General features: G+C 41.7%; 1 protein-coding gene across 1 annotated transcript; it reads left to right on the top strand.

Moving 5' to 3' along the window:
- Positions 1–2,845: 2,845 nt before the first annotated feature.
- Positions 2,846–21,019, top strand: mfsd2b (MFSD2 lysolipid transporter B, sphingolipid). The gene is made up of 15 exons (XM_084952835.1): positions 2,846–3,010; positions 3,500–3,849; positions 7,440–7,565; positions 7,664–7,788; positions 11,709–11,832; positions 14,222–14,300; positions 14,428–14,609; positions 15,882–15,972; positions 17,231–17,352; positions 17,835–17,918; positions 18,849–18,932; positions 19,088–19,197; positions 20,010–20,153; positions 20,385–20,561; positions 20,675–21,019. The coding sequence occupies exons 2-15, from the start codon at positions 3,517–3,519 to the stop codon at positions 20,721–20,723; spliced, it is 1,830 nt and encodes a 609-aa protein (XP_084808961.1). The 5' UTR covers positions 2,846–3,010; positions 3,500–3,516; the 3' UTR covers positions 20,724–21,019.
- Positions 21,020–21,042: the final 23 nt, after the last annotated feature.

Below are 21,042 nucleotides of genomic sequence, written 5' to 3'. Positions count from 1 at the left end.
ATTATCGGAAACATACCCATTCTAATGCAGGTCATAAGCCCGACTTTGCTGCCGCGGTGCCTGTGCCGTTGTCGGTAATGTGGTTTTCATAGAGGGGGTTTGCGTGCTTGGAATTTATGGAGAGGTCTTGGTTCAGGTAGCTGAGGTCTACAAGACATGTTTGTTGTCATGCTTGAAGGAGAGGAGGATCGCTGAGAGTAAGCATCTGGGACCAAAACAGCTGCTTGTGCTTAGTTGGAAAACTAAAGAGTGAAATCAAAGAGTGAAAAGGGCCTTTCCAGAGTTTGTCTAATTCCCCAAACCATACAAAAAGGCCTCCTTTCTTTTTCGGGGTCTATCTTAAAGTGAATATATTATGCACAATTCCAGCTCCATATTTTTTATCCTTGGACTCTACTAGAGTTATTTTACATGATTCGCAGTTCTTTTTACCTTCTACTGTGCCTCAGTGCAGTTTCTCAGCTAGCTCACTGTCTAAAGGAAACAGGTTTAACACAAACTGTGGTTAAACTCAACCACAAACTTGAATTCAGTTTACTCTGTCGTGCAGTTTCCTCCTCAACTTGTATAACTAATTGTGGGAAAGAAACTACAGTGAAAGCCAGGATTACAGACAGGAAGTATGAAGTTGAAAAAAATCAAACTCTTAAAAGGCAGCGAAGGTGAAAAGACACTGTTAAAAATATTTTGCACTATACAGCTGGTGACATTTTTTATTATATTCATGTTATTTTACATTCTGGGTGAACAAGGTTGACTAACACTTGATACAAACAGCAAATAATTTTCATAAATACTTCTGTTTTTGGGATCTTTCTCTTGTCTCTGGGATAAGGAATGTCAAAATATGTTTCTAATGTCAAGGTCAAATCTAAGGCATTCCCAACAGAGGAGTAAAATTGTTGTTTGACCATTGTCTGTTCCAAATTGTATAACACAGGATTATTATCAGCGAGTTATTTATAATAAGTTCATCAACCGCATGTTTAAAACAAGACAATATTGGTAAATAGCCTGTGTATGAAGGTTCATGAGGTCGCTGCTAATGGTAAAAGGAAAAACGTTTATTTTGAAGATTGCACAGTGTAACCCACTGCATAAACTGTATAAGAAAAATGGAAATGGTGAGGGTGACATAATCCATTAGTCTTTTTTGTTGATCCAGTTTTCATCTGCTAACACTACAAAGCTTTGTTTGTCAAGTTGGTCATATAAAACTTAGGCCAATGCAGAAGTACCTTTAACCCACAGGTGTCGAACTCCAGGCCTTGAGGGCCGGAGTCCTGCAGGTTTTAGATGTTATAAATCCAATACACCAAATTCAAATTGCTAAATGACCTCCTCGACATGTCTTGAAGTTCTCCAGAGGCCTGGTAATGAACTAATCATTTGATTCAGGTGTGTTGACCTAGGGTGAGATCTAAAACCTGCAGGACACCAGCCCTCGAGGTCTGGAGTTTGACACCCCTCCTTTAACCTGCTGTTATGACCAGCAGAGGGCAGTTGGTCGGATTTCAAAAAGAGGCCCACCTTCTTAGAAGTCTAATAAAACCATGAGCTATTCTCTACATTTATCTTGTTATCGCATTTAAAAAGCAACATATGCTTTACTTTGTGATTTACAAGTTGCTCACATATGAGCATGAGCTTCAGCACCATCCCTCAGTATCTCAGTTGGACCAAACACCAAAATGGCAACCAAGAAAACACCCAGTTTAAGATTTCATACTCATTACAGTTATTATGTAGTCAGAAATCAGTCATGCAGGACAAAACTGTTTTTTGTATAAGGCTGTAAACATGTTTATTTCTGCTGTAAAGTTGTGCGTTTTAAAACTGAAGTCTAGGGGACACTTTGGAGACATCTACAGTATCGCCAATACTAATACTGATACCGATACTTTAAAACTACAAAGGCAGCTTATGTAGGTAAGAGCCATGTGTCATGACTTATGAGATATCTCATAAGTCATGACACATGGCTGACACATGACATGATGCTGAGTCATATGACATAGATGTGACAGTCAAAACACGTGTTTAAGTTTTTTTTTTTTTTTCATTAAACACACAAAATAATCTGTCCTACCATCTCTAGAGGAAGTGCATTTTTAACATTACATTTCACTGTTTGCCTCTCTGATAAGACTGCGCAAATCTCATGCAAATCATCTGAATTTGACATTTTTCGACCGGCTTCTTTGTGTAGCCTATCATAATCAAAAAACGATTAAAAATTGCTTAGTTTGAATGGCATCATTTCTTTTTAGGATTTGCTGCCACTATAGATCTGTAGGCCTTTAGGTCTGGATTTTGGTGCTTCCCGGGGACTAAATCCGCACAATAACTATATAATAGTGAAGACGTTGATGATGATAATAATGCATTGTAAGAAATATGCAGCTAAATTCTTGAGCGCATTTTTTACGAGTTCCGTTTCCGGCTCCCTCTTCCAAAGAAGCACACTAATGCAAAAAGATATGAAACCAAACTGCATTGCATACATTCCACTTGTAGCAACTGCCAGTTCCCATGAATGGGATTCGTGGATTGCAATGACTGGAACACTCTCAGTGTGAAGCACCGATAATGGACTGATAAAAGATTCCTATATGTGATAGACCGTCAGATAACTAACCAGACAGTAACACAGGAGCTAAGAAAGACTGATAAAAATATTTTTATTTTATACATAAATGATAAATATAGATAATATAGGAATTCAAAGGTTGGTGATTTTGACCCGAGCTTAAAGGAGACGATAGTGAGTGATAGTGGCTTGATTGTAAAATGATGCCACTATCTCCCATGTGAAACACCGGTGCGGCCGCTGTAGGGCGCAGCGCGTCACCGTACTGAACGCAGGAGTGGAGACGCGCACCCCGTCTCCATCCTCCGCAGTCTCCTCTCCTGCCCGACAGACTGACTGAGTGACTTGCAGATCACCTCACTGACAGCTCAAAACTAACCTGCTAACTGAGCGGCACCGGCTATTTCCCATCATCACGGGGTGAGTTGATATCTGGTTAATGCTTCTATTATTATTTTTTTTAATGGGCTCTGGTGTTCATGTAGGTATGCAGACTGGTTGTTGATGGATGCACTTACAGTAATAGTAACGTGAGGGCAGACTACACAGGAGGCTGCTCCTCCTGCACGGGACATCGTCGCATTTGCGCTCCCGTTTGTGCCGTTTCTCAAAGCCAGCTGTGCAAACATGTCAAATTCTGCAGATCACGGTGGTGCCATGAATTACATTCTAGTTTTATTTTGATCTCAAGACAGGGAGTGTGTTTTTTTGTGTGTGTGGATATGTGCGTGTGTGTGAGAGGGAAAGAGAGTGGTATTATTTAGTGAACTCTCCTGCCCTTGCATTTGTCTGTGCGCAAGCATACGAACTCTTTCTTCTGCCCTTGTGCTGACAGAGAAAGTGCCTTTAAAAAATGTGTGTGTGACACAACCTGTCTGACTTTGGTCTTTCCTCTTGGCCTCATTCCAGAGCACCACAGCATGTGAATGGCTGCAGAAAGCAGCAGGGTTGTTAGAGCAGAGGAGCAGGAGGAGCTCCCTGCCTCTGGAGCTGTCACTCACCACACACACACCCGAAGTCAGAGCCACATCCAGTTTCAGCCTCTGACACACACCACTCACTGGCAGCAGGCTCCTCGCGCCCTCGCTCACACAAGGAGTCACAGCCACACTCACTTCAACAACAGCACCCCGTCACACACACAGAGGTACGGCTGTCGCCTCACACACAGTCTTTCAGCCATGGCCAAGGGAGAGAGGGGCGTGCAAGGCTCTGAAGGAAAGCCCAATGAACCTTTGTTTCCCAAAACCTCTCAGCAGGTAAGATCTTCTCTCATCATTTGTTTGTTGGTGATTTTTTTCTATTGTGCAGTCTTGCGTGTGTGTGTGTTAATTTTAACTCTCATAGCTGTAACCTTTGTTTGGACAATTAAGGCTTGCTGAGACTTTCAATCTCAGTTGGTGTCTTTAAGGCTCAGAATGAGTCTGAATAACTTGATTGGATAGAGTTGGGAAATAGATTTGTTTATTTGCTTATCTGTTTGGGATTAATCACCTCCATTGTTTTCCTGTGACCTATGATCCCTCAGATAACACATTCACTGTCCGGAAGCTGATTATTTTTCATGTGAGAAAGACTGTTTCCACTGATGATGGCAAGATCGGCTTGATGATTAGCTTCTTTTGTCTGATATCAGTGGTGACTTGCAGTGAAAGAGGCAGTCATTATCACAGCTATTATAGGACTAAACAGTGACTAGAGGGCAAATTTGCTGTGATTAGAAAATTCGTTGCCTTATGTGTAATTTTTTGCTGTTGTTGTTTCATTTAACCTTATAGATGTTGCACAATGTGTGTGATGAGTTGGTGAGAGGTATGCAAAGCTTTTTTTTGTGTGCATGGGAATGTGCTTGCACTTCAATCATGAGAAGATTATAGGTCCTCACAAGAACATGACCCACAGGCAAGGGAATGAAAGACAGACAACCAATTCCTTACATGGAGTATTGTTCCTTTGTAAAGACAGATACTACAGTTCGTGGTGTCATCTCAATGCAATACCATAATAGTTAGTCATCTATTCTTTGTTTCGTTACATTAGCTCAGGGTGTTCGGGGAACGGCAATTGAACCAGTTCTGCAACTATTTCATCTCTGCCAAACTATCAAATATGCGATGCATTTTGTTTCATTGAATTTGACTTGACAGTTGAAATTTTACACGTTTGCTTCAATCAAATGGTTGTGAAGTGGATTACTCTTCAGGCAGCAGAACAGTGATGTGAACATAAAACACGATTCACTTTTTAGCGTTATAAATGGGATTTAAACAAACTCATCTTAGACAAAGAATTGAAATTAAATAAATCAAATGTACATTTACTGGACTAGCTAAAATGCTACAAAAGCTGTTAAGCTCAATACATACAAGTATAAAAGCGTTATAGTCTGATTTTCTGTTACAATAGTTGGATGAACTGCTTTTTTTTGCACATTTTAAATTGCACATTAAAGAAAAATGGACAAAAAAGACGGGGAAGTTATTACACTATCTGAAAAGTTCAAATCAATAAATGCAAATTATGTGCGATAGAAACAGAACTGACGAATTAGTTGCCTTCACGTGAAGCTAGTGTGCTCCTAACACCGGATCCTAACATGATGTTTCAGATGTGACGGAAAAGTGCAGCGTATGAAAACATCAGCTCTGTAACCGTCTTCAACTATACACACTTAACAACAACATCAAGCGCCAACTTTCCATCGTCTCTTGAATCTATTAATCTATACATTTCAAGTTGAACTACCTTTAAAACAAAGGAAGGATTAAAGGTGTTTTACAGCGTAGACTCTTGCATTCCATTCTCTCTGAAAGATGAGGACTACAAAAGGAATGTTGCACATGGAACACATATTCTCTTTGAAACTATTTGAAACTCAGATGACATGATAGATGCACACTCAGTAGTAGCATGGGAAATTATACACCAAGAACTTTCCAATCCATCACAAAAGTGCTCGTCACATTGCGATGATATCTATTCATATGCAGTATTGTCAGGAGAAAGAATAAATCACTTCTGCGCACTAGTTCATGTTTCGATTTTGGATAAAATCCAAGGGCCTTGAGCCATGTCACTAAGCCCACTGTGGACATTTATAATGGCCTGCTGCCATCACTTTACTTTCATGCTTATAATCCATAAGCTGAATGGAGGGCAAAAAGCTGCTCTTGTTGACACAGATAACTGGATTCTGTGGCGTAAACCTGATGCACCAAAATGTCCAAAACCCTTTCAGCGACTCAACATGGATCTATTTTTACCAGCTTGACATAAGCATTGCAAACACAGAGTGTGTGCATTTTTTCTTTGATAGCAAAGCTCAGTTTTTCCCTCCCTCGCTTCTTTAATTATTCTCAGTCCTAAATCATTTTCCCTCAGTTTCATTAACTTTAGAGATTAGTCTGTCCTTGCCCCTTTGCTCACTGTGTGAACTCTCCAAGTACTCTGTTTTTAAATGTTTTTTTCTTTGTGTTTTTTTCCCCTCCTCAGACAGTGTTTCTGTATATATACAGTTCATTTGTGTGTGTCTATGCTGACTTGTGTGCATGTGGTTTTTTACGTTTGGGCATCCAGCAAACAGTAGCAGGGATATCCTGTTTATCCTCTTTGACGATAAGAAGTCAGTAATGAAAGATGGAGTGTAAGATTTTGGGGGGAAAGAAAAAGTGTTTTGAGACAGAGAGAGAGTATTTTCTGCACATCATCAGTTAAACAGCGTTCTCCAGACACCAAAGACTTTGATTTTTTTTCCCTCTCCAATTAGGGGTAATTGCAGTGAGAGCAGAAGAAGAGAGAGTTTTGAAGCCGGAACCGCCGCGCAGCCTTTACTTACCTCTGACCCGCTTGTCTTGAGATTGAATAATTACACACCTCCCTCCTGGTAATTGTCGTTCTCCAACCCCTTCCATATTTTGATGGGGGGAAGAGAAAACGTGAGGCGGATAATAACAGTGTGTCAGTAGGGGTTGAGGCCACTTTGGTGATTTATGTCTTTCATGCAGCTCTGAGGGGAGTAGCTGTGGACCAGCCTGGCCACTAGATGTGTGTCGACTCTGCTGTTTGTGCGTCTGACACTAAAGGTTGTGCCGTCCAGAAGGAGGAAAGGGGAAAAAAGGTCGATATGTGTTCACAGCCAGTTGTAAATATTGGGCTCCCTAGACTGCGGTGTCTCGTCGTATTCGCGTCTGAAGATGAAAGCTCGCCCTTGCTAAACACAAATGCGCAGAGTCACATGCCTGATGGTTTTAGCAGAGCACGGGGAAGGAAATGGAGACTCGGTGGGTTTCTTCGGCTCCTCTGTGGGCTCTGTGTCTGCACACATAGACCACAGTGCTAACAGCTGGCAGGGGGTCTTCTTCTGATCCTTTTTTTGAAAATGTATTTACACAGTATCACATTCCCACACAGTCATGAATGAGCAAACAGAGGCAAAGATAAAGGGAGATGTGATCACCGTATTATGCAGTTTGGGGTGGGGTTATTTGAAGGAGTGCAGTTCACAGTCAAACAGATGTCATATGTGATGTTTCTTTACACTGAATCACTGCATCATTGCAACAGGAAGATATAGAAGAAATGTTATTTTTGGAGCACCGAGAATTGGAAAGGACACCTCTTTGTGTTGCAAGCCTGTTCTGATGACTTAAATAATGTGAGAGGGACACACCTTCATTTGTGTTGGTGTGTCTGGAAGAGTTTCTGACTGAAGGAACTTACAGTTTCATCATTCAACAATTTTAAATATGCTTATGACTATTCTAGTCTTGTATGTGCAATAAATATATACTTACTGCTGTGATCTAAATATACTGGTGTGTTTTGTCCCTTCTCACATCTGTTTGCCCAGACCGACCTGAGCCAGAAGTTGTCGCTATGCAGTAAATTGTGTTTTGCCATCGGCGGAGCGCCCAAGGAAGTGGCTGCCAGCGCCACAGGATTCTTCCTGCAAATCTACCTGCTCGACGTTGCTCAGGTAAGCGCACTGGAAGCGACTTTCACAGATGAAAAAAAATGAGCTGGTATGGAAATGTGTGCCTGTGAGTTCCAGCGTGTCCCTGTTGCGCTCCTCAGATTAACGCCTTCCAGGCCTCCATGGTGCTGTTCATCGGTAAAGTCTGGGGTGCTGTGACCGATCCTGTGGTCGGTTTCTTCATCACAAAAAGCAAATGGACCAGGATTGGAAGACTCATGCCCTGGTGAGACCCTTTCCTCTCTCTCCATAAACTAATACAGGAAAGCTGAAATGATAATTTGTTCCCAGTTTGATGGAATTTTAAAAACTGGCTGTGTATTCTAATAAATGCCAGCTGATACCACTGGCAGAGACATTCACTGGGGATTCTTCCAATAAAACACACAAATACTAAGTGAATTCATAAATGTGTGTTCCCCAACTGGAATAAAAGCATACACTGCATAAAGTGGAAGTAATAAGACTGCATCATAATATCTATAATGATTGTCTTTACTCCAGATTCCTGTAAAGATTCAATCTAAACTGTTTATGGAACTATTTACCGAAACTATAAAGCTAGGATATGTAATTCTTGGTTTCAGTGTCTTATGTAAAGGACTGTAATTTGTTGACAGACCCTGGGACTCACTTAGGTTTGCTCCCACTCTCTCAGACATAATATGGCCCCCACATGATGCTAATGTTTATGCAAAAACCACAACAAAAACAAGCCGTGTGCTCCAGTTTTTCAAAAGTATTCTCCAACTCGAGTCTGTCACCTGAGGATTGTGCTAGATAAACAGCCGTTATGCTTGAATTTGTTGTTTTAGACACTCCCTCTGATTAGCTATACAGTCTGTACACTTCAAGGACGTGGGCTGCTCTTTTTGACTTTTGAACGCCACACAAGGAGAAAAAACAGGGACGTTCATCTGCATTTGTTTATAAATCATCCGCTGGTTTTCTCTTAAATACATTTATGTAATGTCCCACGTCCCATTTCTTTTTGCTTTATCTGCAAGCTCAACCTCAGCATCTCAGGGGGCTTTGAGTGCAATTTGAATTTTGCGACTCTGTAAGTGTGGATTATACGACGCTATCACCTCAGTTTCGAAAATCATCCCATAAGCAGCTAAACGTGTGTGTATGTGTTTTTTCGAGTATATGTCTTTTGAACACACTGGCATGACACTTGATGTAATTACACAAGCAGGAAATCTAATGCCTCCTCCATTATAAACCATAGATTAAACACTGGCTGACAGTGCTGGAGGGGGACCAAGTCAAGTGTGGCCAGCCAGCCACATTCAGTAGCAGACAGATGCTGATGTTAAATCAGCTTCAATTACCCCTGGGAAGCTGTTGGTGTGCACATATGTGAGTGTGCCCACTGTGAACCTGTAGTGTTTATGGGCATTTTTAATGTGTGTTTTTGGTCATAATTGTGATGAGATGCGTGCAAAGCCTTCTTTGGGAAGTCCCCTCTGTCCATTCGGCAGGAAGTGCTTTTCTCTTCCCTCTGGCTGACACATCCACAACCAGACATTAAGTGATTTGTATCTGTGCCTTCAGTTCTTAAGGATGGAGTCTTTTAGCCTAAAACGCATCCCTTGTTTATTATTTGTGAAGGCAGCAAACCACCATCACTGTGGCAAGCCTGAGAAAGCAGATTTATCAGATTGTCTCCATCAGAGACAGACAGAGTGAGAGTTAAGTGACAGTTAGAATTTGTTTAGTTAAGTAAACGTAGCCAAAAACAGACAATAAAAGTATATTCAATTATTAGTAAGTGTCCTACAGTTATAGCTTTAAATACCTGAGAGCTGAAAAGTATCATCCGCAAAACTCAAAATGCTACATATTGAGTACTACAAACCCTTATTTTAATCTTAACAAGTACTGAACTTCTGTTGACTGCGGTGGCGTTTGTTTCATTAGCCGTGACAGCTATCAGGCTGACCGCTGTACAGACCGGTCAGCAAAGTCCTCGCAGGGACACATTTAGAAAACCTTGCTGTCTAAGCTGCCAAGATATTTCACATCCGTTGTTGGGTTCAGCGCTAGTAGCCTCGACACCAGATCGCAGGTCGGCTAACTAAACTGCCCTCACTGGGGTTTGGGAGCACTGTGACAAACATAGATGGGAGGTTTTGATGAAAACAAAGAGATAAATACATGAAACAAAAGCAGGTGTAGCTGGTGAACAGTTTTATGGTTCCTTGTATTACAGAACTTGTCACAGTCGTCACATGTAAAGAAAGCTAATGCTACAGTCACACGAGGGGAAGCGGTGGTTAGATACTGCAGTATGAACAAAATTATTGCTTGTGATCTCGTTGCCTTTGAAATGGGTGCTTTGAAGGAGAGGTGCAGTTCTATGCCGTCTTCAAAGCGTCTTTGGTGCATCACAACGGCGATCAAACAACAATGAGACAGAGTTAGTCTGCTATCAGCTTGTGATTGAATGGGGTCAAGTTGCAATCACTTTGGGATTAGATCCTATATGGTTTGCAGTGTGCTAGCAATCAATCTGAGCTTATAAATTAAACAGCGATTATTTGCAAACCCACACTGAGCTGTCTGAGAGTGATTTCAGACAATCTGACTCAGACTGCAACTGTCTGGAGACAAGTTGCCTCCCTAAAGGCGACCACTGTGATCACCCCTGCGCCTCGACAGCCTGCTAATCTGAGCGATTACTGCAAGCAAAATCCTTCACCGCAATCAGTGATTTTTACTAGTCACAACAAATGTAGTGGTTTTAAAAGTAAAATACTTAATATGTGAGGGCAGTGGAAATATAACACGGCATAAACAGGAAATGCACATGGAAAGTACAACAACAGTACTTGAGTAAATGTACTTATATATCCACTGGGATATATGAACATGACTAAGCCTAAAATCAGCAAAGAAAGTGTAATCTCACCTACACAACCTCTTCCAAATCCCCTTTGCCCAGTCGCACATCTTTTAATTAACATGCCGCAAGTGTCCCCGACAAGTCACTGAGGAAAGAATTGTAAGTGCCAGCTACTTATCAATCTTCTCTGGTTTAATTAAGGCTGTGCAAATTATTAGGACAGGTGTGACAGGTGTGTAGTCATGCGTGCATGACGTGTGAGAGAGTATGCTAGTGTTTGTGTGTGTGCGTGTCTGTGTGCGTGCCTTTGTTGCCTCTCCCCGGACATAGTCATCTTGCAGGAACATTCTAACTGTCCCATTCACCGGCCCCGGGGCCCTTTCATCGCTCCCATGACCAAGCGGTCAATACTGCAGCACCAGCGATGTCAGTCGCCTTTGTTACAGCAAACAATCAGGAAGAGAGTGAGGTAGCCAAGCTGGATGATGCCAGAAATGACTGCAATCAGCCTCTCTCTACCTCTTTCTCCCACTTTCTCTTTCCTGGCGAAGAGCAGGTCAGAGGTCAGAGCCCCCGTGGGTTTTGTGACAGTCACCTAAATTCAATCGTTTCGTTTTTTCCCCCCACCTGCAGGTGTGGCTGTGCTACAGCTATTCCGGTCTGCACTGCGGGATAAACTCCATTTACTGTTTAGAGGAGCAGGGTTGGTGATACATACTGATGTCTGCAGCCAAGTCATGCTGTCCATCATCCATCATCTGTCAGCATTTCTCTTCATTTTGAAACACACAGCTGTTTGCTTTAACCATAATGATACATAGCCGTTGTTTACTTATGTATTATACATGGCCCACAGCGTTTTAGAAGAAAATCCAAAAAAAACTACCACAACGCGACAGAATTGCTTCATGCTGCGTTTGCACGAGTGTGGACTACATATTTGCGTGCTTGTGTATGTGGATCTTTCATGAGGATTTGAAATACTGCGGTATTCCCCTCCCAAGGCAGATTCCTGCCATGCTTACAACATTATCATTTAGCATTCAGCTTAAACTGACTGTAATCTGACAGAAATATGGCCTCAAATTACCAGCGCTATGAAAATGACAGAGCACAGCTGCTGTAACACTTACTGTGACAGGTTGAAGCGGTGACGAGGGAGGATTTGAATTCAGATCCAAGTTTGCCACCTTTTTAGTAGTTGGTGTTTTTTTAATGAAACCTTTTCAGAAACAATCTGATATTTTTGCTTCTGTATGTTTAGTTTAATCTGACATACTGTCATTTGTTTTCTACAGGATGGTGGGTTGCACTCCTTTCCTGGTGATCTCGTACTTCTACCTGTGGTACGTTCCTCCTTTCAGTGGCAGCCGGTTCATCTGGTACCTCGGCTTCTACTGCCTCTACCAAACCCTCATCACCGTGAGTATGCACGCTCTGTCAGAACTGTGTGCGTTTAAGAAATTCAGATTTATGTGTGTGCGATGCTTCAGATAACTTGGAGGGACTGCGCATGCAGTACAAGAGAGATGTCAAGTTGAAACGGGAGATAAAAGCTCTGACTGATGCAGCTCACAGTCTGCAGATGACAGATTATGTAACGTATAGACAAAACGCAGAAAACGCTGGGAATAACAAGGTTTCAAAGTGGAAATGATTACAGTCATCTCATGCAGGCTCTGACAGCCCCTCGTAGGATTTCTGCTTTGATTTGTGAGATGAGCAGCAGATTAAAACCCAGAGCGCTTAAACACCTTACCTCAAATGGGGAAGTGTAGCTATTTAAGTTCCCTTTTGTTGTGATGGTCCAAACCATTCCTCCTCCTCCTCTTTCTGTTCTGATTCTGGGGCACCCCATATAGTATGTGCTGCAGAGCATGTAGCCCACTGCAGCCACACTGTGGTGAGCTGTAACGGCATGTCATTCTAACTACTTGATAAGTATACGGTCAGTCCTGCCAGGAACCTCTTGCCGGATAAATGCTGGTTGCCACTTTTAGCCGCCCTTCATTGTCTCTGCCTGTGTGTTTGTGTGAAGTTTTCTGGGAAAGCGCAGCTGTTATCATTCACAGTCTGTAAACAGAGGTTAGAATTCAACATTTCCTTTGTTTATGCAATCAACTAATAATAGCTTTCCATCTAATTAATCAGTTTTCATTCACCTCTGTGTAGGAAAGTTTGATTCCCAAATGTGTTCGCATCCAGTAAAAGCCCCATAAATGACATGCTGTACAGGAGCGATGGCTGAAAAAAGTCCTTACAGAGTCACATTTATTTTCGTTGTGGCTATGCATACTCATTTGGCCACAGTGCTGACTGAGCCCTTGTGTAAATTACAAAGTGAAGCAGGACTTGGTTTGCTCGCCTTTTCTCTGGGAGAGGTGGTGAGAAAGGAGAAAACAGATCTGAGGTTGGCCAGCATGGAAACTGCAGAAATTGCTGTTGATATTTATATACCGTGTATATTTTTCTTCAGCATTCTCTCTGGAATATATAGATAAAAGGCATTAAGGGTGTTCCCGGTTATGAGCCAGATTTTGTTTTTAACAGTTTGACTGGACTTTAGTACAGTAGGGCTATGAGTTACATTCTTCTTTTGTATACATGGACTGTCAAAAAATGATGGACATAGCCACTGAGACATCACCCATTGTTTTAAAGCTTTGAATTTATCATTTTGGCTGCAACAATCTTGTTTTTCTTTTGTTTTGCTTGTTTGTTTGTTTTTTTGGAGCCAGAAGACTGTGGCATGCTAAACGATCAGCTAATGCCAACAAGCCTGGTTAGCCAAAAATACTAGCTTTTCACTCATCAGAATTGGGTTGTTTTCTTGGTCACAACATGTTATTTGTTAGATAATTGCACCAAATAAAATAATTTGACATAATTTAATATAGAATAATTTAAGAAAATTGCTCCAAAAGAGACCAAGAGGATCTCAGCTAACAACCTTAGTTAGCTGAGGTGAAGGCTAGCATACAGTTAGCAGCTACACTGACTCACTTAAATCTCACCTAAATAATGAGTAATAAGAAGTAAAATATATTAGAGGAGTAGGAAATAAGCTTTACACATTAATAATTTCTTGTACCAGACCACAATATTTATTTCTGCTGTAATGTTGGTCATTTTAACATAGGTGGCTTAAGGGACTTTTTGAGCCAGCTTAAGTGACTATTTGAGGAAGCTTTATGGCACTTAAGTGGTTTACTTCTTCAGCCCCTGTAAATTGTTCTTTGTTTAAATGCTAATATCAGCATGGTAATGTGCAAACATTTTTAAGGATGAAGGCAATCTTTTTAGATTTAGGTAATTGGAAAAGTTAAGAGAGAGATCTAAGGAGCTTGGAAAGCAAAGCGTCTGGACTTCTTTGAGTTGCTTGAAGACGTTTCACCTCTCATCCGAGAAGCTTCTTCAGTTCTGCAGGGACTATTTGTAGGGACTATTAACATGCTTGCTTAATTTTATGGCTATCTATCTATTAGATTTTGACACATACTATGAAAAAATGTCCACCTCATGTTGGTGCCTGAGGGTAGGAAACTATTATTGTTATGATTCGTCTTCTGGGGACCACGATCGGACCCCAAATTCGATTGTAACTGATTCAGTAGCAGCGGAGACACATTTTGTTCTGGACCAAAGTATTACAACCTTCAATCTTCTAGAAATAATCCGCTAGCAATGCTAAAAATAAAATAAAATACCTTCATTATCTTTTCCTTTCCTCAGGAGACTTGTGCAACTGTTTGCCTATCTGCTATGCAGGACTTGCATTTATTTCTGTCCACGTCTTTCTGCTCCTCTTTAGTGTTTCCATGTGCCTTATTCTGCTCTCACAATGTTCCTGAGCACGGACCAGAAGGAGAGAGACTCAGCCACTGCCTACCGTAAGTTTTAATATGCACAAAGTTCTTAATGCCTGCAGTGCTGAATTAATCTTTGCTCTAGCTTTTCATTTGCATAGCGTTTGAAGTGCTGCAACCAAGAGTTGGATCTTTGCTCATTTGATGGCAGGAATGACAATGGAGGTCCTGGGGACACTTGTGGGTGCTGCCATCCAAGGACAGATTGTGGCCAGCGCTCACACTCTGAAACACTGCCCTACCAGCAACATGTCGGCTGGTTACCTTGGCAACAGCAGCGGGGCAGAGATCGTGAAGAGCATGGTGCACTCCAAGGAGTACCTGTCATATGCTGTAAGTATCACCGTGCCAAGCCAGGAAGCCAGGTGCGCTAAAAGTAGGGCAAAGAGTTGGTTTGAAAATAACTTCTAGTTTACCTCGGGGCTGTGGTGTGTGTGTGCTCAAGGCAGTTATAGAGAATATTAGAGGCTAAAAAAAGCAGTGATGAATGAAAAGGAGGATTGTTCCCAATTGGCTCCATATTTACTGTCTACAGGTTCTTTTACTTTTACCTTTTTACTCCTATGTTTACCTCGTGGGAGTGAAAGGAAACACCACTGTTTGATATCTGATCCTCGCACCCTGAGCTAGTTTCCCTCTCACCACCACAAAGGGGGTGCTTCCCCTGGCATCACACTCCACATCTTGCCCCATTGCACTGAGGGGTCGCCACAGTCTGCCAGTCATTGGGCTTGTTTATGCCTCACCCAGAACATTTGAAGCCATCTTAGATACAGTGTGCTCAATATATTAGTGTCATATTTGCAGCTTAGATTAAAGTTGGAAAAAAAGGGGAAAGGGACACATTCATGTCCGCGTTTCAGTTTGCAGAACTGTGAATAAACTGAGCATCCATCATGAGACTTTTTTTTGTGAAGATGAAACAAGCTAGAGTCCAATCTGTCCAGTGTTGGATTTGGGGTTGCACCGCAGCTATTTGGGCTTCAAATGGTTCTTTTTCAATGGATTTTGGGTGAACCCTATCAGGGCAGCCCAAACCCTCTGCAGCCACCCACTAAATTCCTCCATGGTTGCTGGTGAGGGTGGCACACCGTCTGGGCAAACTCCGTCTGACCTCAGAAACAGGGAGTGTTTGATGTGCATAAATAATAATGAACTGCTGGGCTGAGCCGCATGGAAAAATAGCAAACAAACAGAGGTTGTTTAAGGCAGAGCAGTTCCTGTTGGTTTACAGCTTTAAATGTCTGTATTTTGGGATACGGATCTACTTGAGGTTTCTTCCTGTTCCTGCTAGTATTTGGAAAGCAAGATGTGCACGGATAGTTTGGCTCCCCATAGACGTCACGTCAATAAATCATGCACTGGTGAGTGATAGAATGACAAAGAATTGAAGAAAATAAAAGCCATGTAGGCTAAAAACTGGCACATTCTGTGTCGTTTGTTTCCAAAAATTGATCTATAGCATGTTAAAAAGAAAGAGTTAAATTTTTTAGGGCACTATGAATTAAAGATTGCAGAAAGTCTCAAAATAGACTGTGTTGTGTCGCCTCCATGAAACGAGATAGCTAGATGGAGACATGACTGTACGTTTCTTTCTCTCTGCAGAAGCAGGTGTACACGATAGCTGCCGGCGTTATTGGAGGAGTATTCGTCATCTGCACTGTGGTGATGTTCCTGGGTGTCAAAGAGAGAGACGGTGAGGACTTAATTTCTGTGTGATTGTGTGTTAATGAGTATTGAAATTGACCAAAAAAAGGTTAATCAGTTGTAATAGTTGACATTCACTTCATGGCAAAGGTTTTAAGCAAAGGTTACGCAAACATCTTCAAAGACTGTGTCAAAAATGGACAAAATCGCTCACAGTTTGGAAGGTCTCAAAGGACACCAGGTTAACTTGTCATCAACTCTCCATCAGGAGAACGGTGAGCAACAGTGGGTGCTTGGCAGGAAAAAGCCACTGCCCTACAAAAAGAACCCTCTTGCCTTTGTGAAGCTTGCCAACGCTCACGTGGACAGGCTGCTTGAACAATGTTTTGCAGACAGACATGACCAAGATAGAACACTTTGGTTTTAAATGAGAAGCTTTATGTTAAGAGAAAAGAAAACACTTCATTCCAACCATAAGAGTCGACCCCACCTCTGAAAAATAGGGTTTTAGTAATGTTCTGCACCGGAACGGCATCATAGAAAACGTCTGGACATCTGAACCAAATCCAAGTGATTCATAAAGCAAAATAATGGCCTTAAGCAAGCAGGCATTTCTGCCAAGGAAGGTTATTGCTTTGAAACAGTTTGAGTAGAGTTTGGACCTTGAGCCGACAGAAATGTTGTGGAAAGACTTGAAGTGAGCAGTTTAAGTGAAGAAAATCACAAACATCTGAAAGTTTAACCGGTTCTACACAGAGGAATGGACATGGATTGGAATACATCTAAATCAATGTGCAGGACTGGTCAATGGTCAGCAGAAGAATTTAGTAACTATTTTTACTCTTGTAATATTTATATAAAAAATCAATTAAACTTGTCCTAAAACTGTTATTCAGTGAGGCCCCTGAGGAACTGTTTCAGGATTAAACCAGTTTTGCTGAGACCAAATTAGTCTTCTACCCAACATACTTCATAACTGGACTTTTGTTGCATGATACCAGTATAATAAAATTTAAAAAAACGAACATATACAGGCAAAATTTAATCTAAACCTATCTAGAAATTGATAACACAATACTTAGAGTTACTGGAATATGTAAGAACATATATACTGGGCTACGTCTCATAGATGTGATCACATTAGCCCTCATTCTCTGCTCTTTATTATAAATGACACCTCTAACTGAGACAAGCACAGTCCACTGCAATGCAGGGGCAGTTCCAGTAGTTCCAGTGAGCAAATCTATCAGCTTTCCCTTGCTGGGTGTTATTTGATATACTGCTTATTCTAATTCCTCGTGTTTCAGATCCATACGCCCCGAAGACCGAGAAGCAGGTCTCTTTCCAGCAGGCCTTTGTCCTGGTGATGAGGCACGGGCCATACCTCTCTCTGACCGCTGCATTCCTCTTCATCACTGTTGCCATTCAGGTAAATTTATTGGCAGAGCACTTCTCAGTCATGACACTCGGCCTTACAGTAAATGGAGACCTTACAGCGTGGGAGAACTGCTGGCACTCGATGATGATTTGATCAGAGTAGAAGAGCACTTACTGAAAGCTCATAGTTTTTAAGCGTGTTGTGAGTCGCAGGGCTATTGGGTGTTCTTGCTTTTTGTTTATCACATGTGCGCGGATGCTCACTTTTCAACCTCACTTTAACGCTGTTTAAATGATTGCAAACTTGTCAAATTTTGCATCAGATCTGGTTCTCTGTGTTTCATATATCCTCTCATCTCAGAGGAATTATCAGCTGTCTTCTGCGAAAGCCCCAGAGCGGGAATAAATCCCGGCAAAAACACTGTCAGCAGCTTCTCCAGTCACTTTATTTGGCGCTCAGCATAGCAAGAGTGCACAGCTAGTGCTGAATAGACAAGACTGAATATCTGAATGTTTCATCTCTGGTTTTTGCAGCTGATCCAGAGCAACTTTGTCCTCTTCTGCACTTATGCAGCCGACCTGAGGGATCATTTCCAGAATATTGTACTGACCATCCTGGTGAGTACAGCTTTTAGCACTGAAGATCTGCAACATTTACGTAACCAAATGTAACACCTTGTGCATTTTAACTACAATGTAATGTGGGGAGCTTGACTTCATTTCACATCATGTGCCACATAATCAATGTGAAGAACTTTTAACTTCAAATTTAATCCCTGAGACATCTTATTATAGAAAAAAAAGAAATGAACAGTACGTTCTTGTACATGATGAAGAAATGCTGCTGTTGTAAATGAAAGAAATCTGTCAGCACAAGAGGCATCATTTGTAAAAAAAAAAAATAAACATGTAAAATTACAATTTAATTCAATTTAATTCAGTTTTATTTACATAGCACCAAATCACAACAGCAGCTGCCTCAAGGAGATTTTAATTGTAGGTAAAGAACCGACAGTGATACAGAGAAAACAACAGTCAAACAGTACCCATATGGGCGACAGTGGGAAGAAAAAACTCCCTTTCAACAGGAAGAAACCTCAGCAGAACCCTAATTGAATTTTATATCTATTACCTACTTTGGTGTAGTATGAATGACCACTAGGAGGAAAAGCTGTAAAATGTGTGAAAACACTGTTGAAAATCCAAAATCTGTGCAAATCTGTGTCATTTACATTTCCAAAGCCGGATTGAAGTGTTCGCGTTACTTGGTGTAAAGGATTATTATTTTGTCCAGTATTAGCACTACTTGTCATGTTATTTTAAATGTTGACCATCTTTCCTAATACTACAGGGTGGGCCATTTATATGGATACACCGTAATAACATGGGAATGGTTGGTGATATTAAAGTCCTGTTTATGGCACATTAGTATATGTGAGGGGGCAAACTCCTCAACATATAAATGGCCCACCCTGTATTGTTTCTTTTGTAAGTTCTAAATTAACTTACAGACTAAGTCACTTTACGCTTTTGCACACGTCTGCTCAGGTATCCGCAGTAATAAGCATTCCACTGTGGCAGTGGTTTCTGCAGAGATTTGGAAAGAAGACGGCAGCTTTTTGTGGCATCACTGTGAGTAAATTGGTTTTATTTTTGTAACATTCAGCTTTGACCATCAGACTTTTTGTTTGTGCCTTCTTGTGGATGAGCTTTTAAAGTGTTTGTCTTGACCAAAGAAACAGTTTTAAGAAAGTTTGTTTTTTATGGATGTGTGTTTGTCTCTCCAGTGGATCCTGCCCTTCACACTGATGTTGGTGTTCATCCCTAACGTCATAGTGGCTTACGTTGTGGCCGTCTCCTCTGGACTCACTGTGGCTGCATCGCTCCTCCTGCCATGGTGAGACTCAACAGTTCAGATGAAACACGCTCGTCAACATAAATTAGGTGTAAATATTTGTGCTAAAATTTTAAAAGCCCTGTAGTGAACGGTCCCGTGAGCGTCCCTGCCATCTGCTAAGTAATATAAGTTTGGTTGCCCCGCCCCTTGTTATAAAGGATTAAATAAAACTGAAATCCCCTAAGCCGCTGATATTGTTTACCTAAATTCAACCCTGCTATATGTACGCTCTGCTGTTCATTTTAATCCCCTTTGATTTGATGCAAAATGTCATTAGTCAAGCCATTCTGTCAGAGGGCCCTGAGCGCTCACCAAGGTCATGCCACGGTCATGAAATGATGTCATTTTTAAGAATTACAGGACCCGTCTGCTATAAATCTTCCATACCATCACAGAGCCCCGGCAACGCCAGAGGTATCACTACATCTGTTTTCCAGTCGTTGCTAAGGCCCTCGCCTCTCCTCACTCATCTCTTTTCCCCTCCCTTTAAAAACCTAAATTACAGCCTCCTGAGGGGGGCCTGTTTATTTTGGAAGGGGCTGATTGTTTATCCTGTCCCGCCCGCTGCTCATCATCTAATCGTGTTATTAGCTCTGTAATTTTGGCCCATTGGTATATCAGAGCTCTGACCTCAGATTGCTGCGCGCTGGCATCCTGACTGCACGTGTGAGATAACCTAAGTAAGAGCACGAGGGAGGTCTCGGCGCGTATCAGCTTAAAGTTTTACCATGGCTCACTGTGATGTTGAACTTTTATGACAAATGACACATGCTCATTCAGCTCTGCACGCCTGTTTTTGTGCTTCAATCCAGGTCGATGCTGCCAGATGTGGTGGATGACTTCAGGCTGGCCAACCCCTACTGTAAAGGCCACGAAGCCATCTTTTACTCCTTCTATGTCTTCTTCACCAAATTTGCCTCTGGGATCTCCCTGGGAGTGTCCACCCTCTGCCTGGAGTAAGTCTGCATTACTGTTACACATGCATGATTAACTCAAGCGCTGCGCGATGTTCTACGTCTGCACTTAGCATGTCACGATACCTCACCGAAATGCATTAACCCCTGGTGCGATGCATAATTCATCACACGAAAGGTGTCGAGTTTGCTCATTTGCAGGGCTGCACAGTCCAGCCTGATGCTCATTTCCTCTCACGCATTTTAACAGAACCTCTCCGTCATTGCTTGTAGGTTTGCAGGATACGACACAGGCGCCTGCAAGCAGCCTCCCCCTGTGGTGTACACCCTGAAGCTGCTGATCGGCGCCGCCCCAGTGGCCTTCATCGTCACGGGCTTAATGATCCTGCTCCTCTATCCCATCACTGAAGATGTACGGCTTAGGAATAAAGTCTGCCTGGAGGAGCTAAGGTGAAGAAACCTGTAACCTTTGACCTCTATACTGACGTTTGAAGTGTTTAGGAGAAAATTGACTGGACTCAAACGCTGTATTTGAAACCAGTGTCTCTGTGTCTCTCACATAGGAAACAAAGCATCGGCTCCAGAACAGTGGAAGATCCGAGTAACGTGTGACCTAAACGTCGAATGGAGTGAAGACGCGAAGCCACGGATTCCAGTAATGCGTCTGGGAAGTTGCTCATTAGTGTACATTACACTGCTAAATAGATTTAATGTAAACATTTTTGTTTCATTTTCACATGTACTGTACAGTCATACTGGATATATATATATATATGAGATTACTTAATTTATATAAATGAATGTATAGAGTTATTTGCTGTGTTTAGCTCTACAACACTGTTATTTATTTATAATATATGATTCCAAAAGGTTTGATGATATGAGATGAATAAATGTTGTAGAGAGTGCTTTTTGTAATGGTTGTTTTGGG

Source organism: Perissodus microlepis, chromosome 15 (genome assembly GCF_051167445.1).
Source record: "Perissodus microlepis isolate ML-2025 ecotype Zambia chromosome 15, ASM5116744v1, whole genome shotgun sequence".
Classification (NCBI taxonomy): domain Eukaryota; kingdom Metazoa; phylum Chordata; class Actinopteri; order Cichliformes; family Cichlidae; genus Perissodus; species Perissodus microlepis.
The sequence above is the reverse complement of the archived record's forward strand: the minus strand, read 5'-3'. Positions and strand labels throughout refer to the sequence as shown.